General features: G+C 46.9%; 1 protein-coding gene across 2 annotated transcripts in view; it reads left to right on the top strand.

Annotated features, from left to right (window-relative positions):
• Positions 1 to 435: 435 nt before the first annotated feature.
• The window catches only part of CD99L2 (CD99 molecule like 2), a 125,393-nt gene continuing 107,327 nt past the window's right edge, over positions 436 to 18,501 (top strand). For both annotated transcript variants that reach the window (XM_040265433.1, XM_040265432.1), the window contains exon 1: positions 436 to 580. In XM_040265433.1, coding sequence (XP_040121367.1) covers positions 514 to 580 — 67 coding nt within the window. In that variant the 5' untranslated portion in view covers positions 436 to 513. The remainder of the gene's footprint in view (positions 581 to 18,501) is intronic.

Below are 18,501 nucleotides of genomic sequence, written 5' to 3'. Positions count from 1 at the left end.
TTATTTATTTTAATTGGAGTCCCCAGTCACTTTTGACTCACAGCTCCAGGGCCGCAGGGCCCACCTCGAGGACTTCCTTCTCGAGGGCGGGGTGTGACTGGGCCCGCAAGTCGCGCGCCGGCTCTGGCCAGGACCCAGACCGCTCAACCTGCCGGTGCCCGCGGACCACGCCCCTCAAGCGCCAGCACCGCCCGCAGGCTGCGGCCCCGCCCCCCGCGCAGCCGTCCCGCCCCCGAGGCTGCAGGCTCGCCCCGCCCCTCGCGCCACAGTCGCGGTCCCGCCCCACCTCACCCAGCCCGGCACGCCCTGGCGCCAGAGCTCGTGCGCGCCCCCATCCGCCCTCTCAGGGCCGCGCCGCGCGCGCGCGGCGCTTTTGGGCGGGGCCCTGCAGTGAGGGGAGGGCTCCTCCCCCTTCTGCTCCTCCTCCTCCTTCCCCACTCCTCCCCGACCTTCCCCCTCGGGCTCTCTCGTGCTCACTGTGCGCCTCTGGGCCCCGTACGCCGGCTCTCAGCCATGGTGGCCTGGCGCTGGGCGTGCCTCATCTGCCTCGCTTTCTCCTTGGCCACACTTGTCCAGAGAGGTAAGGCGGGCGGGGGGCACGCGGGGTCCCCGCCCTGTAGGCTGGCGGGGCTGGGGGCCGGTGCCCCGAGGGCCCGGTGGTGCGCATGAGCGGCGCGGCCCCTGCGTGAGGGCCTTCTGCGGAGGCCGCCGGGGGGCAGGCGGGGCCGTGCGGGACGTTGGGTTAGGACTGCGAGTTAGAGGGCCGACCCTGCTGTGACCCCTGGGGAGAGACCCGGCCCCCTCCTGGTGCCCGGCTACAAAGAGCGATAGAGTCGCCCCTTAAAATCCTGAGCAGGGTTTCTCCACCAGTGACAACAGCTGTTCCGGGAGATTGCCGTTGGGAAAACGAAGAGAGCACTCGTTCCCTTGAGCAAGGCTTCTCCAAAGGTGTTTCTAGGCCACCTGCAGCAGAAGCACCCGAGGAGCCTCCGGGGCTCACTCCTACTTTGTCAGGATCTTGTCGGGGATGGGGATGGGGGTGGACGGGGACGGCGGTGTGGAAGTCTGACGAGCCCCCGCAGCTGCTTCTGGCACCCCTTCCAGTTTTCGAGCCATTGGTGACGTTTTCTCCAGGAGAAGGAGAGAGCAAGTCTACCAGATAAAGAAAGCAAGTTCCAAGACCCGCAGCAGCATCACCTGGGACTAGTGAGGGATGCCGCATCCCGGGCCCCGCCCCTGACCTGCTGAGTCAGATTCTGCTTTTACTACCTCCCCAGGTCACAGGCACATTGAAGTTTGACAAGCATCTTAGAATAAATGCAGTCTGTGGTTAAAAATAGGGTCGCCAAGGAGTCCCAGCAGAATGTTCTTAGCTTGCTTATCTCATTTCCACTTCAGAAAAAGAGGTTGAGGAAAACATTGGAGTTGAGCGCAGAATTGTGCTCTGAGCTCTCCTGACACAAGGGCAGATTTAGCTAGTGAAAAACACATGAGCTCAGCAAAAACAAAATCGTGTCCTATAACGGCATTCTAGTGCGGGTTATTTTATTATAAGGAACACTGGAAAACAGTAGACAGTCCAAGGCAGTTTTGCAAAAGATGCAGAAATGTTTCTCATGTGGTCAACCCTCCTGGAGTCTAGAAAAGAAGGACCAAAGGTGCCATTCTAGACACGGATGCTGCAGCAGTGGACGAACTTCAGGCTCTGTCCTTGTGGAGATGACATCTTGGTGGGGGAGAAAATGAGCACAGACTGATCATAGTCTATATACTATGTTGTCAGCAAGCACAGTGAAGCAAAACAAAGCAGGTTACAGGGTTGTTGACTTTTGTTCCATTTTTTCCTTTGGAGTTACAATTTTTATTTTGCTTATGATCCATTTGTGGCAAAAAAAAGTTTGATCACTTGATTGACATGCATCTAATGATATGGAACAGCTGGAAGTGGAAGCCCAAAAAAGTTAGAAAAAGGATACTGCCTTCAAGGCTGTCTTCTGCAAGTCTTCAACATGGTAGGCACTTTGAGAAGATGAGGAATTTAAATGATCGGGCCTCAGGTTTTCACCATCATGGGTTACACTGGGTGATTTATAGAGTGGTGGAGGAAATTGTGAAGGGGTGCAGCCAGCTTACAGAGGAAGAAGCAGAGGCACACAGGTGAAGTAACTTGCCTCAGGTGGCAGAGCTGAAATTTGATTCCAAGCTTGTCTAATTCCAGTTCTTGCTTTTAAGCGCTAGGCATAATGCCTTTACACCTGGAGATGGCCCTCCTACGCCTTACTGGCCAAGTGCCCTTGGGAAAGCCAGAACGTGACTTGGTTTGCTCATCCAGTTTCACATACAGACACACACTTTAACTGCCCCAGGAGTTTGGCTTCTTAGGTACTATCCCCACTTACCAGACACACACAGACAGAAACACACAGACAGACACACACTCACTCTCTCTCTCTCTTTAACTGCCCCAGGAGTTTGGCTTCTTAGGTACTATCCCCACTTACCAGATGAGAGGCCCCTGGAGACCCAGGATCACACCCATTTAGGATGGCCTCCTAGTGATCTTTTTACATTTCAATTAACGCTGAACCAGAACAATCTTTTGCTTCAAGGTAGGGACTCAGTTTCCTGGTTCTTTTGTGCAGATCAAGGTGACAAATCTGGGTTTTGCATTGGTGGTCCCCTCGGGGGATCCGAGCACTTTCAGAGCTGGTCTCAGGTCCCCACTGACTCTCCGGAAGCCCCAAAGTGGTGGATCAGGTGGGCCTGTCCAAGAGCCATTTTCTTCTTGGTCCTCAGTAATGAAGTGTGACTTAGAGAGCCCGGCAGGACTCAGAAAATGCTCAGAACCTTGAAGCAATGTGTGAAATCCTTCCAGGCTCTGGCATGTCAAGACAGACTTTAGGCTCCCAGAAGTTGAGAAGCCGGTTAAAGCATTCCTGTTAGTCCACTGTGTATTTTACTAGTTTTGAAAAATTGAGGACAGGTATGTCACCTGTCTGTACCGACAGAAATGGGAAGCTGTGCTTTTGACTTTCTGGGAGAAGGATCTCAGTGGTACAGGTGGGTGACAATCGCACAAGAGCTCCACTCCCTCTGTGTCTTCCACGTGCCAGGCCCTTAGTGCCTCACTCATTTACATTTCTTAACTACCCCACAGTGGCTGTTTGCATACAGCCTTGAAAAGTAACTGAGCGGTAACCCATAGCTTGGATGAAAAACACGTGGTCCAGAAAGGTTTTGGACTTGAACTCAGGTTTATCTGCATAAGCAAAGGAGGGATTGTAAATGCAGATATACCCAGGGATGGAGCAGGTCCCAGAAATGTGAGACGTAGTGAAGAATTTGTGATGAACGTGTTGGCAAATAGCCAAGTGCCTGCTACTTTAAAAAGAGGTAGCCCAGGGACTTCCCTGGTGGTCCAGTGGTTAAGGCTCTGAGCCCAGTGTCTGGGACATAGGTTCAGTCCCTGCTTGGGGAGCTAAGATCCCACATGTTACATACCTTGGCCCCCCCCCAAAAAACCTGTTTGTTTGTTTGTTTTTTAAAGAAGTAGCCCAGCCAAGAGGGCTGCGGAGCCAGCCTGCCCAGCCAGAACTACCATGATGCAGGGCAAGTCACTTAACTTCTTGGTGCCTCAGTTTCCTCATCTAGAAAATGGGGATAATATCACCATCTGCCTCATGGAATTGTTATTATGATTAAATGAGAACAAAAGGATGAAGCACTTAGTACAACACCTGGCTCAAAGTGAGCTCTGTGTCAGTAACTATTATTGCAAAAATTACACAGTGCAAACTTTGAAAATATTATACTAAATGAAGCCAGACACCAAAGCACACATATGGCATGATTCCATTTAGATGTAATGTCCAGAGTTGGCAAATCCATAGAGACAAAAAGTAGATTAGTGGTTGCCGGGGTCTGAGGAGAATGAAAAGTGACTGCTGAATAGGTACAGGGTTTCCTTTCAGGGTGATGGAAATGTTCTGGAAGTGGATAGAGGTGGTAGGTGTACAACCTTGTGAATGTACCAGGACTTCTAAATTGTGTACTTTAAAAGACTGAGTGGTATGTGGATTATTGTGTTGTTTAGTTGCTCAGTCATGTCAGACTCTTGTGACCCTATGGACTGTAGCTCCCCCAGGCTCCTCTGGCCATGGGATTCTCTAGGCAAGAATACTGGAGTGGGTTGCCATTCCCTCCTCCAGGGGATCTACCTGACCCAGGGATTGAACCTGGGTCTCCTGCATTGGAGGCAGATTCTTTACCATCTGAGCCACTGCCGACCAATATGTGGATTACATTTCTGTTTGAAACAAATTCACTCTAGTCCAAGCAGAAGAGATGAAGGAGGTGGCAGCATGTGACCCTGGGGTTGGTTGGGCAAGGGAGTGCATGTGTGCACAGGTTGGCCTCAAGTGCTGGTGGTGCTGGGATTCAGGCAGAAGCCCTGTGGGCTGACTTGGGCTGTTGAGTTTGAGCCAGGCAGGCTGCAGGGGCATCTGCAATGTGCCCTGGGACTGCTTCACCCTGCTTGTCTGAGTGCAGGAATGGTCCCTGCAAAGGTGCATCCTAGGCAGGGGGGACCCTTCCCTGTCGTGCATGGCTCAGGGTTGCCCTTATGCACCCCAGTCATTGCACTGGACTAACAGGCTCTAGGGACTCTTTGCCTTTTAGTTTGCCCTGTTTTGATCGGTTTTCAACCCCTTCCTCACTGGCAAAGATCCCATCCTCAACCTCTCCATCACTTTGGATACCAGATAACAAAAATGTGTGTGTTTGTTAAACACACACACGGAAATCAGCCAGGAGTTGGTGTCACCAGGCACTGAGGAAGGGCCTCAAGCTGCGTCCAGCAGAGATGACTCTGATGAAGGTAACAAGGCTGTTTGGCTGAGCAGGGGAGTGTGGGGAGCAGCTGATTTTTGGTTTTGTGAGTTCAGGAAAGATCCTTTCCAGGTGAGCTAACTTTCCTGTTCTGGGTTCTTCCCCAACCTGGTGTTGGTGCTTTCCCTGTTATGTGCCTGCTCCTACCCTTTGCACTCGATGTTATTCCTCTTCTGCTCTGTGTGTCGGGGTAGAGGGTGAGGTGTGGGGCTTTCTGTTCACCAACCCAGGCTTGGCCCTCCCTGAGGCTGCCTCACAGATTCACTGACTGGCCAGGCTTGGTTTGCATGTAACAGCCGAAAGCCATCCTAAACAGGTAATAGAAATGGGTGAGAAAACCTTTTATGCATGTCAGTATTCCAAATGTTGGCAGCTCGGAAGCTATAGGGGCTTCCCAGGTGGCACTGGTGGTAAAGAACCCGCCTGCCATTGCAGGAGACATAAAGGACGTGGGTTCAGTCCCTAGGTTGGAAAGATCCCCCGGAGAAGGAAATGGGAACCCACTCCAGTATTCTTGCCTGGGAAATCCCATGGACAGAGGAGCCTGGTGGGCTACAGTCCATGGGGTCACACAGAGTCAGACATGACTGAAGAGACTTTAGCATGCCGAGCACGCCCAGGAAGCTATAGGAGGCAGAATTCTAATGGCTCCCAAAGATGTCTCTGGAACCTCTGACTACTTGAGTTTACATAGTGATTTTGGCAGGCAAGGAGATGTCGGTCCTTGTCTTCTTTGAAGAGAGAATTCAATGGACAGACCAAGATTGCAAAGCAGCTACAGAATTTGTTAGAAGCACAGGACACGTGAGAGAGCACACGGGCCAACTTGTGGAGTAGGGTAGCTGTGTCTTGGGTGACCCTCCTTTTGTGTCCCCTATGATCGTGTCATCTGCAGTTCATTATTTGGGCTTCGACCAAGCACAGTTTTGGGTCTTTTCCAGTGAGCACCTGAGCAAAACCCTCTGGGAGGAGAGGAAGCCACAATGTTGATCTTATAATATTACAGTGTGTCCAAGGTTACTAGAGGATGACTTGGGATCCTTTCTGTGCGTGTGTCAGGCTGGGAACTGTTGACCACAAAAATGAGGAGGCTGCCGTAGGCTGCTTTGTCTTTTATCCAGTCAGGGTGCTTAATCCCTATTGGTTTATGTCAAAGGATCAGCATGAAACTGGTTGCAGCAGGTTAACCCAGGGCCTATCTATCTCCTCCCTCAATAGTAAAGGGGAATTAAGGTAGCAGATGAAATTAGGTTGCTGATCAGCTGAGCTTCAAATAAGATTCTGCTGGGTTATGTTGGCCAATGAAAGGACAAGATTCCTTTAAATATGGAGAAGTCACAGTCAATGTGATGTCCTGAGAGAAAGGTTCAGCTGGCTGGGGTCAGCTCTGAAGATGGAAGGAGCCAAGGAACACACACACAAACTCTCCCTTAGAGCTTCCAGAAGGAATGAAGCCCTGGTGACACCTTAATGTAGCCCAGTGAGGCTACGGACTTCTGACCTCCCAAACTGTAAGAAAAAAGCATGTGTTATTTTAGGGCATTACATTTGGCATCATTTGTTACAGCAGCAAGAGGAAGCTAGAAGAAGCTAAGGGTAGATCTTATAGTCCTCTTCATTCTTTGAAAAAACATAGCTTGTGATTTTCCTTTGTATTGTTTTCATTTGCCATTTAATTAACTTATTTGGCTGCACCAGGTCTTCGTTGAGGCATGTGGGATGTTGTTCCCTGACCAAGGAGGGGCGAACCCAAGCCTCCTCTGTTGTCTTAGCCACTGGACCACCAGGCAAGGCCCTATTTTGCCATTTTAAGTCAATCCCCAATCTACTCAGAGTTCAGGATTTTAAAATAAATGTGCAGAAAATTGGATTGTGGTTAGGGCTTTCCAGGTGTCTCAGTGGTAAAGAATCCGCCTGCCAATGGAGGAGGCACAGGTTCGATCCCCAGAATTGGGAAGAAGGAAGTGGCAACCCGCTCCAGTCTCCTTGCCTGGGAAATCCCATGGACAAGAGGAGCCTAGCAGGCTATAGCTCATGGGGTCGCAAAGAGTCAGACATGACTGAGGGCCTGAGCATGACATTCCTGATGCGGCAGTGAACACTTTGAAACATCTAGAGGTCGCACAGAGTCGGACACGACTGAAGCCACTTAGCAGCAGCAGCAGCAGCAGCAGCAGCATGAGGGCTCTGAAAAGTGGTCGGTGGTCTTTTGCCTGGTTTTGATTTTAAACTGCTTCACAAGAAGATTGCAGACTGTGCCCTGTGCGGGGCCACCTGTATCCGGGGTCCCCAGCTGTGTCCCCCAAAGGCCTTGCTCCCCCTCCTGTCCTAACAGCTGCACTGGAAGCAGGTGCAGTCTGTGGCCAGCAGCCAGGCCTTCTTCTTTGTCTGAGTGGTGCCTGCCCCTTTGCTGAGAAGGCGGGGTGTGCTGCAGGCTCCCCTCTGTCCCCAGGCAGGTTGGGGGAGAGGACCACAGCAGAACTGGGTGGGCCTGGACAGCCACTGCACCTTCAGGTGGTTTTCAGCTCTGTTTTTGTTCATTTTCTACCTGGGTCTGCTCATCCGATGTCCAAGGGTTCTGTAGCTTTGAAACAAAAACACTTTGAAAACTGTTGTGGAAGCCCACAGAGTGCCCCGCCCAGTGAACATCTGTTTAAAGGAGCAGCCAGACAGCATCTGGCTGGCATTGCAAGGTGGTTCTGTGTGGGATTATTTTCCAAATGAGAGGCAGTACCCTCAGCAGGAAGCATTGTTGCAGTGCAGAATTCATGACCCCCCAAACAGTGCCAAGGCCACAGGCGGCTTGTTCTGACCTCCTTTTCACATTTATTGCTGCTTCAACTAGCCTGGGATGATGGAATGAACACAGGGCCTGCATTCCAGTGTGGCCCCACCATTTGCTGGCGACAGTTGCCTTATCTGCACCAAGAGGCTGCTGACCTCTCTGCATTTTTGGCCTCACAGAATTGTTGGAGTAGCCAATTAACTGCTACTGCAAACAGGATGTGTTATCAAGATAATTAGCAAAGCTAGGCTCCGGGGAGGGGAGGAGAATGGGAAAGAGGCCACCTGCCCAAGGGCCACTTTCCTTGCTTGCTAGCCTGAGTTCTAATGAGCATTCAGGGTTTCCATTTACAAAGGTTTTTATTGACCAGAGCCAAAGTGCCCCCCGAATGAGTGAGCTGGGTTGAGTCCCAATGAGCTCAGAGGAAGTACTGTCCCAGGAGCAATTCTAATTTTGTTGTTCTTCATATCCCCTTGGCCTCTTGCAGAATTCTAGGCTATCTTTTCTTTCTCACCATTCATTCATTTGCTTCTATCAGTTCAGTTCAGTTGCTCAGTCGTGTCCGACTCTTTGAGACCCCATGAATCGCAGCACGCCAGGCCTCCCTGTACATCACCAACTCCCGGATTTCACTCAGATTCACGTCCATCGAGTCAGTGATGCCATTCAGCCATCTCATCCTCTGTCGTCCCCTTCTTCTATAATCTAGCTAAAAAACAAAGGTCGGGTGGAGGGGAGCAAAAAATCCAAAGTAGTAATGCCTAAAAAGAAAGGAACAAAAACTGTTTCAATCTTTTGTTGGTAAAATACACTATACCATGTGGACTTTAGTAATTTGGGAGTCCCATTAATTTCTTCCTAACACTTGACCTCATAGCCCTCTCCCACAGCTGCTCCTGGCCAAGGTCAATGATGATTTCAGTGTGGCTAAAGCCCAGGGTCATCTGACACCTCTAATCACACCCTCCCCTGGAAGCACTTTCTCCTCTTGACTTCTGTAAGCCACAGTGGTCATTCCTTGCCATTTCATTCTTCTTCTCCTCTCTGACCTCAGGGCTCCTGGGCATGTCTTGGACATAGTCTACCTGGTTTACCTGTGCTTGCTTCTCAGGTGCTTTCAGCAACCTCATGGCTTGAACTGAAATCCCACCTGCATGCTTTTGACTCTTCAGTTTCTATCCCCAGTCCTGATCTCTCTTGACCTTCAGGCTCCTGCATTCACCCTCCCCACATGGTCGTCTGATGCCTTGCTGGTGTTAAAAGTTATTGAAATCCTTCCATTTCAGCTCTTCTCTCCCACCAAGTCCTCACCATTTCCTCAGGATTTCCAGACCTCCTCACAATCCAGCAACCAAACCACCTGTGCCCTGAGCAGCCATGTTAACTTATTTTAACATGATCCCTGCTCATTGGCATCACAGAAGACCTGGTGAGAGCCTAAGCTGCTGCTGGCTGCCTCCAGACCTGCTCCTCCCACCTGTGTAATTGGCAATCCGTCCTGCTAGGGGCTTTGGCCACTCTTCCATGGTTATTTTCCTCATAGCCCGCATCTGAACTGTCAGAAGACTCACCTGTGACCACCCTCAACTCATCCAGACTTCCACCTCCTTTGTCTTCCTCTCTGGCTACCTCCCTTGGCTGGGCCACCGTACCTTCTCATTGGAGCCCTGGCTGTGAGTGGCAGTGACTTTCCCACAAGTGTCTCCGAGTCCACTTCTGCCCCCTACACTCCAGCCTCCACACAGCAGCAGAACCCTCCAACAGCTTCCAGTTGTAATGACAATAAATCTAAATCCCTACTGTGACCTACAAGTCCCAACAGAATGGGGACTACCCATTCTCTGACCTTGGCTCCCACCCCTGCCTGGGTCCTCCAATATGCTAAGCACTCCATTGCTCTGGTATCTTCATGTTTATCCTCCCCTCTGGCTAGAAGTTCCTCCCCCAGTTGGTTGCATGGTGGGTCTCAAGGGCTTTTGGAGCACCCCTGTCAAGGGGGAACAGCGTGGGGATTTGCCTTTCTCCACCAATCACTGTTTCCACGTGGAGAAGGGTCATGGAAGGTTGAGCACTTTTTACCCCCAGTTCAGTCCAGTCACTCAGTCGTGTCAGACTCTCTGCGACCCCATGAACTGCAGCACACCAGGCTTCCCTGTCCATCACTAACTCCCAGAGCTTGCTCAAACTCATGTCCATTGAGTCGGTGATGCCATCCAACCATTTCATCCCCTGTTATTTCCTTCTCCTCCTGCCTTCAATCTTTCACAGCATCAGAGTCTTTTTTCCACTGAGTCAGTTCTTCGTATCAGATGGCAAAAGTATTGGAGCTTCAACTTCAGCATCAGTCCTTCCAATGAATATTCAGGACCGATTTCCTTTAGGGTGGACTGGTTTGATCTCCTTGCTTTCCAAGAGACTCTCAAGAGTCTTCTCCAACACCACATGCTTCAAAAGCATCGATTTGTTGGCGCTCAGCTTTCTTTATGATCCAACTCTTACATTCATACATAACTACTGGAAAAACCATAGCGGCTATTGATCAGGGTTTCTCAACTATAGCACTGTTGACATTTAGGATTGGAGAAGTCATTGGCAGTGGCCTCTCCTGTGCATCATAAGATACTTAGCATTCTTGGCTTCTCCCCACTAGATGCCAGGAGTCCCCCCCCAACAAGTCTGCCAACCCCAAATGAATCCAGACATTGCCCAGTGCCTCCTGGGGGCAGAACCACCAAGGCTGAGACTGGCTGCTGTAGAGATTCTTTGTGACTGCACTCTTCATTTTCAGTATTTCTCATGAGTCACTGAAGTTCTGTCATTGTCACATTGCCCCAGGATACACGTTAGAAAAAAGCAGATCACAGCTAACCTTTATGGAGTGGTAACAGCTCAAGCTGACTCTAGGAAAGCACGGTCAGCTCCTTGGTGAGCTTTGAGCTCATCCTAGTTTGATCAGGCACATCACCAATTTCCTTAGGTAGCTATTTTCTGCATAGATTCCCATAGGTGGCTCGTCTATTTTGTGTTCATCCTTATTAGTTTTCAATTTTAGCTGATGACCTTGTCTTTTTAAATATGTTTTACAATTTTCTGAGAACTGTTGAAAAAGAATAAGCAGAAAAATGAGCCAAAGACTTGACCAGGCAATTCATAGAAGAAGAAATCAAATTGGACAACAAACATGAAAAGATATTCAACCTCATTAGTAATTGGTGAGTTGCAAATTAAACTGTAATAAGATAAAATTACATACCCTCCAGTAAGCTAAAAATTATAATGAAGTCTGACAATACTAGGTGTTTATATGGTTACAAAAGTAATATGTGCTCTTTGTAGTAAACTTGGAAAATGTGGAAAATCCAAGGTTAACCACTCTTAACATATTGGAATACGGTCTGTCTTTCTTTTTTTGGCTGTGCTGTGTGGCTCACAGAATCTTAGTTCCCCAGTCAGGGACTAAATCGGGGCCCTGGCAGTAACAGTGCTGAGTCCTAACCACTGGGCTGCCAGGGAATTCCCTAGAATACAGTATTTCAAAAGCATTTTTTTCTCTGTAGAAATATGTATTCCACATTATTAGTACTGAACTGTGTATAGCTTTTCCCCTTATTGTGAAATATGGCATATAGAAAAGTGTGCAAGGCCTTTAATAAACAAGTATAAAGTGAAGATCTGTGTCATCACCAATCAGGCCAAGAAATAGAATGTTGACGGTACCCAGTGGACCTCTGTGTGCCCTACTAGTCACAGTCCCATCCTCCCCTCAGAGCTGACAGTAGCCTGCCTTTTCTGTAGTCTTTTTTTTTTTTCTGCTTTATTCTTCTACCATGTATCATGTGGCCCCGAATAATACAGTCAGTTTGGCCTGTCCTCTAGCCTTGTACAAATGGAATTACACTCTATATAGGCTTTTGACTTTTGCCTCTTTTCCCTCAGCATTACTAATGATCTGTTGTGTGTATTTGTGGCTCATTAATTTTCATTGCTATCCGTTATTCCACTGTTTGAATATACCACAAGTAAAAAAAAACTCATTATCTTATTGATGGGTTTTTGGATTGTTTCCAGTTTTTGAACGTTTCAAACAGTTCTGGCATAACTATTCTTATGCAGATATCTACAAGTTCCTCTGGGGTACTGGTTCTTTTTTAATTTACTGAAGTATAGTTGATTTAGAACATTGTGTTAATTTCTTCTGTAGAGCAAAGTGACTCAGTTATACATATGTATATATATATTTTTCACTATGGTTTATCATAGGATTTGAATATAGCTCCCTATGCAATACAGTAGGACCTTATTGTTTACCCATTCTATATATACCAGTTTGCATCTGCCAATTCCAAACCCCCACCGCATCCCTCCTGCATCCCCTCCTTGGCAACCCCAAGTCTGTTCTCTGTGAGTCTGTTTTTATATCATAGATAGGTTCCTTTGTCCCATATTTCAGATTCCACATATAACTGATATCATATAGTATTTCTCTTTCTCGTTCTGACTTCACATAGTATGATAAACTGTAGGTCCACCCATGTTGCTGCAAATGACATTTCATTCTTTCTTATGGCTGATTAGTATTCCATTGTATATAGGCGTCTAGGGTACTGGTTCTTAAACTGTGGTCTGGGGACGCTTGGAGGACCCCCAAGGCCTTTTCAGGAGTCCACAAGATCTAGCTATTTTCCTAATAACACTAAGGTGTTAAATGCATTTTGCATTGTTTTCTAGTGCGTGTACAGTGTTTTCCAAAGTTGATATGACATGTAATAACGTTACTCTGGTGGCTAATGGAACACATGCTTGTGTCTTCTTGTGGTTTAGATTTTTCTCAGATTTAATTTCTAAATGATAACTATCAATGGATATAGACCACATAAACAAAAGCTTTTTGAGATTCTCAATTTTTGAGTGTTTGAGCATTGCTGTCCTTGGGTTCTACCGAGGAGTGGCGTTTCTGGGTGAAGTAGTCAGTGTTTGTACCTTCAGTCTTATCAAGTGATGCCACACCATCTTCCAGAATGAAGTGGAAGTGAAAGTCACTCAGTTGTATCTGACTCTTTGTGACCCCCCGCACTAATACAGTCCATAGAATTCTCCAGGCCAGATTACTGGAGTGTGTAGCCTTTCCCAACCCAGGGATTGAACCCAGGTCTTCTGCATTGCAGGCAGATTGTTTACCAGCTAAGCCACAAGGGAAGCCCAAGAATACTGGAGTGGGTAGCCTATCCCTTCTTCAGTGGATCTTCCTGACCCAGGAATGGAACCGAGGTCTCCATTGCAGGCAGATTCTTTACCAACTGAGCTATCAGGGAAGCTATCAGCTTCCCTGATATATAATGGTTGTACCATTTTATATTCCTATCAACCACATAGATGTGTTTATGTTGAGTCACACCCCTCACCAACACTTGGTACTGTCAGACTTCAGTATGATTTTAGTTACTAGTGGGTGTGATTTTATATTTTTATGGTTTCATTTGCATCATTCTGGTTACTAATAAAGTTGGGCATCTTTTCATATGTTTATTGTCCAATTTGACTTCTTTACTAATAATCTAGTCAAGTCTTGGCTTGTTTATATATTCTTTTTCTACAGTTCTCACTCTGTTGCTGATTAGTTGCTAAGTTGTGTCTGACTCTTGGTGACCACATGGACTGTAGCCCTCCAGGTTCCTCTGTCTGAAATTCTCCAGGCAAGAATACTGGATTGGGATTCCATTCCCTTCTCCAGGGGATCTTCTCAACCCAGGCATTGAACTCCAGTCTCCTGCATTGCAGGCAGATTCTTTACCACTGACCCACCAGGGAAGCTTTATTTCCTCATGTGCTTGGTTATTTTTGGCTGTATATTACTATTGCCCTTGAAATATTTATGTGGGGATTCTTTGAAGCCTAAGTCTAGGATAAATGTACCTTCTTCCAGAGAAGATTTCTATTTGACTTTGTCAGCTGCCTTAGGACATTTATTAGCCTGGGACCACCTAAAACAAATGTCTAATTATTTTTCTTTGTTTCCATAGCACCAAGGCAGCTTTCTTGCAGTCCTATGGAGGTTGAATTGGGAGGAGGCAAGTTTGTTTGAGAGTCACTCTTAACCCCAAGGATGTGGTCCTCTGCTGTCCCAGTTTGATGTGAAAAGAATTTTCTATTAAATAGTTTCCTCAATTTAGGTAGCCATGGTCCTAAACCACAGTCCCCTTTCCTGTCTTGGAAGGTTGCCAAAATCAAAGACAAAATTTGTCCAGCAAAGGTTCCTACATCTCTGGATTTCCTGCTGTCTCTTAGGTTTTGCCATCCATGCTTGTTATTGTTTTACCATTTTGCAAGTTCTTCAGGGCTATTAAGGGTATGTGTTTTAAAATCGCCCATTTTCAGTTCAGTTCAGTCTCTCAGTCGTGTCCAACTCTTTGCAACCCCATGAACCATAGCATGCCAGCCCTCCCTATGCATCACCTACTCTCGGAGTCCACCCAAACCCATGCCCATTGAGTTGGTGACGCCATCCAACCATCTCATCCTCTGTCGTCCCCTTCTTCTCCTGCCCTCAATCTTTCCCAGCATCAGGGTCTTTTCAAATGATTCAGCTCTCTGCATCAGGTGGCCAAAGTATTGGAGTTTCAGCTTCAACATCAATCCCTTCAATGAATACCCAGGACTGATCTCCTTTAGGATGGACTAGTTGGATCTCCTTGCAGTCCAAGGGACTCTCAAGGGTCTTCTCCAACACCACAGTTCAAAAGCATCGATTCGTTGGCGCTCAGCTTTCTTTACAGTCCAACTCTCACATCCATACATGACTACTGGAAAAACTATAGCCTTGACTAGACGGACCTTTGTTGGCAAAGTAATGTTTCTGCCTTTTAATATGCTCTCTAGGTTGGTCATAACTTTCCTTCCAAGGAGTAAGCGTCTTTTAATTTCATGGCTGCAATCACCATCTGCAGTGATTTTGGAGCCCAGAAAATAAAGTCAGCCACTGTTTACCCATCTATTTGCCATGAAGTGATGGGACCGGATACCATGATCTTCATTTTCTGAATGCTGAGCTTCAAGCCAACTTTTTCACTCTCCTCTTTCACTTTCATCAAGAGCCTCTCTAGTTCTTCTTCACTTTCTGCCGTAAGGGTGGTGTCATTTGTTCTTAATTGGAAGGGAGCTCCAAATAATCTATCCTGCTCTTACTAGAAACACAGATTGATGTATCTTTATCTTGTTTATGTGTGTAACCTTATATTGTATTTTCTTATGCAATTAAAATAGTTTTCAGAACGTGACTTCTGATGGATATTAAGGTGGACTCTGGGTCTTTGCTTTTATAAATTACATTTCAGTAAACATTTGTGCATCATATTTGACTGAGGATAATGAGAGGATGGCTGAGAGGCTGGTAGAGAGACAGTATGAATCTTAGTCAGTGCTCCATTCATGTCAGCTGTTGTTCCTGTTCTTATCACGTACACACATGAGGTGGCTGAGGGGCCTGTGGAGGAGGAAACAGTCTTGTGCTGGGCTGTGAGGAACCAGCCAGACAGTTACGGGTTGAAAGGAGTCATGCCAGGTGACAAAGGGAGCTGATTAAGGAATGTGATTGCCAAAGTACCCTAGGGGCCTGACTTGAGTCACAAACCCTGACCTGGCAGCTGAGCCAATCCCAGTCAGCACAGAGATGTGAGACCTGCTACTGCACCAAGATGCCACCCCAGAATGCAGCCAGGCTCCTTCACGAGGTGTATTGATTCAGTGCCTCCAGGCACCCTGCTGTGTGCTGAATCAGTGTGGAAGACTCTAGCACTGGCCTTGCTTTCAGAAGCTCCTAATGTGGTGGGTTCTCCTTTTGAAGTTGTGGATTGGCAGGGTGAGAGCAGAAGTTGTGACAGGGATGGCTGATGCTGGCTTGGATGTCTGCCGTGACTGCGCTGGGATGGTGCCAGTTGGGAAAGGAAGAGGAGTCCATCGAAGGCCCCATGGAGAGCAGGAGGGGCTGGCACAGGGCTGCCCAGCAGGCTCTGTAGGTCTGCTGTGGCAGGAGGTCTGGGCAGGATTGCCAGGACAGGGCCCAAGCCAGAGAGTGGGATATGCAAGGCAGTGCAGTTCATCATGTAGAATGGAGATGGAGTTTCCTCTAGCCAGGTGAACATGCATCAGTATCTCATGCCTTTTTATAGGTCAGTAGTTTTCCATTGTATTGGTACAATGCTTTATCCATTCATCAGATGATGGATGCTTGAGTTATTTCTATTCTTTGGCTGCTGTGAATACTGCGGTAAATATTTATGTACAGATTTTTGTGTGGACATATGTTTTCAGGAAGACTCTTGAGAGTCCTTTGGACAGCAAGGAGATCAAACCAGTCAATCCTAAAGGAAATCAACCCTGAATATTCCTTGGAAGGACTGGTGCTGAAGCGGAAACTCCAGTACTTTGGCCACCTGAGGTGAAGAGTTGACTCATTAGAAGAGACCTTGATGCTGGGAAAGATTGAGGGTAGGAGGAGAAGGGGGTGACAGAGGATGAGATGGTTGGATGGCATCATCAACTCAATGGACATGAGTTTGAGCAAGCCCCAGGAGATGGTACAGGACAGGGAAGCCTGGCATGCTGCTGTTTGTGGAGTCACAAAGAATCGGACACAACTTACCAACTGAACAAAAACAATGCTTTCAGTTATCTTGGGTAGAATTGCCAGGTCATATGATAATGCTGTGTTATACCTCTTAAGGAATTGTCAGGTGAGTTTATATTCTCACCAACAGTGTGTGAGGGTTCCAGTTTCTCCCCATTCTCGCCAGTGCTTATTTTCTGTTGTTTTGAGAAAAACATACTAACGACTGTGCAGTAGTATCTCATTGTGGTTTTGTATTTCCCTGATGACTAATGAAGTTGAATGTCACCCCCTTCTCCTCCTACCCTCAGTCTTTCCCAGCATCAGGGACTCTTCCAATGAGTCAACTCTTCACATCAGGTGGCCAAAGTACTGGAGCTTCAGGTTCAGCACCAGTCCTACCAAGGAATATTCAGGGTTGATCTCCTTTAGGATTGACTTGTTTCCTGTGTTCATTGGGTCATATTCTTGAGTGAAAGTCTGTTCAATGCAGAGAGTACTAAAGTGGGAACCAGGAGGTCTTGAGCTAACCATAGCCATGATCTGGTCCAAAATGGGCACTTCATATGGCTTGTTAGATTGATAGATTCCCAGGTACTTTATGGTATGTTGTTCCTGTTAGACTTATTCCCAAGTACTTTATATTCTTCTGGTAAATGTGATTTCCCCAGTTAAAATTTTAAGTAATGATTGTTGGCATTTAAGAAAGCTACTATCAGTAGTAGAAGAAATGGAGTAGACCTCATAGTCAACAAAAGAGTTTGAAATGCAGTACTTGGATGCAATCTCAAAAATGACAGAATGATCTCAGTTCGTTTCCAAGGCAAACCATTCAGTATCACAGTAATCCAAGTCTATGCCCCAACCAGTAACGTTGAAGAAGCTGAAGTTGAATGGTTCTATGAAGACCTACAAGACTCTTTAGAACTAACACCCCCAAAAGATGTCCTTTTCTTTATAGGGGACTGGAATGCAAAAGTAGGAAGTCAAGAAACACCTAGGGTAACAGGCAAATTTGGCCTTAGAATACGGAATGAAGCAAGGCAAAGGCTAATAGAGTTTTGCCAAGAGAATGCACTGGTCATAGCAAACACCCTCTTCCAAAAACACAAGAGAGGACTCTACACAAGGACAAAACCAGATGGTCAACACCGAAATCAGATTGATTATATTCTTTGCAGCCAAAGATGGAGAAGCTCTATACAGTCAGCAAAAACAAGATCAGGAGCTGACTGTGGCTCAGATCATGAACTCCTTATTGTCAAATTCAGACTTAAAGAAAGTGGGGAAAACCACTAGATCATTCAAGTATGACCTAAATCAAATCCCTTATGATTATACAGTGGAAGTGAGAAATAGAATTAAGGGACTAGATTTGATAGATAGAATGCCTGATGAACTATGGATGGAGGTTGGTGACATTGTACAGGAGACAGGGATCAAGACCATCCCCATGGAAAAGAAATGCAAAAAAAGCAAAATGGCTGTCTGAGGAGGCCTTACAAATAGCTGTGAAAAGAAGAGAAGTGAAAAGCAAAGGAGAAAAGGAAAGATATAAGCATCTGAATGCAGAGTTCCAAAGAATAGCAAGAAGAGATAAGAAAGCCTTCCTCAGTGATCAGTGCAAAGAAATAGAGGAAAACAATAGAATGAGAAAGACTAGAGATCTCTTCAAGAAAATTAGGGATACCAAGGGAACATTTCATGCAAAGATGGGCTCGATAAAGGACAGAAATGGAATGGACCTAACAGAAGCAGAAGATATTAAGAAGAGGTGGCAAGAATATACAGAAGAACTGTACAAAAAAGAGCTTCACAACCCAGATAATCACGACGGTGTGATCACTCACCTAGAGCCAGACATCCTGGAATGGGAAGTCAAGTGGACCTTAGAAAGCATCACGATGAACAAAGCTAGTGGAGGTTATGGAATTCCAGTTGAGCTATTTCAAATCCTGAAAGATGATGCTGTGAAAGTGCTGCACTCAGTATGCCAGCACATTTGGAAAACTCAGCAGTGGCCACAGGACTGGAAAAGGTCAGTTTTTATTCCAATTCCAAAGAAAGGCAGTGCCAAAGAATGCCCAAACTACTGCACAATTGCACTCATCTCACATGCTAGTAAAGTAATGCTCAAAATTCTCCAAGCCCGGCTTCAGCAATACGTGAACCGTGAACGCCCTGATGTTCAAGCTGGTTTTAGAAAAGGCAGAGGAACCAGAGATCA

Source organism: Oryx dammah, unplaced genomic scaffold, assembly GCF_014754425.2.
Source record: "Oryx dammah isolate SB20612 unplaced genomic scaffold, SCBI_Odam_1.1 HiC_scaffold_23, whole genome shotgun sequence".
Lineage (NCBI taxonomy): Eukaryota > Metazoa > Chordata > Mammalia > Artiodactyla > Bovidae > Oryx > Oryx dammah.
The sequence above is the reverse complement of the archived record's forward strand: the minus strand, read 5'-3'. Positions and strand labels throughout refer to the sequence as shown.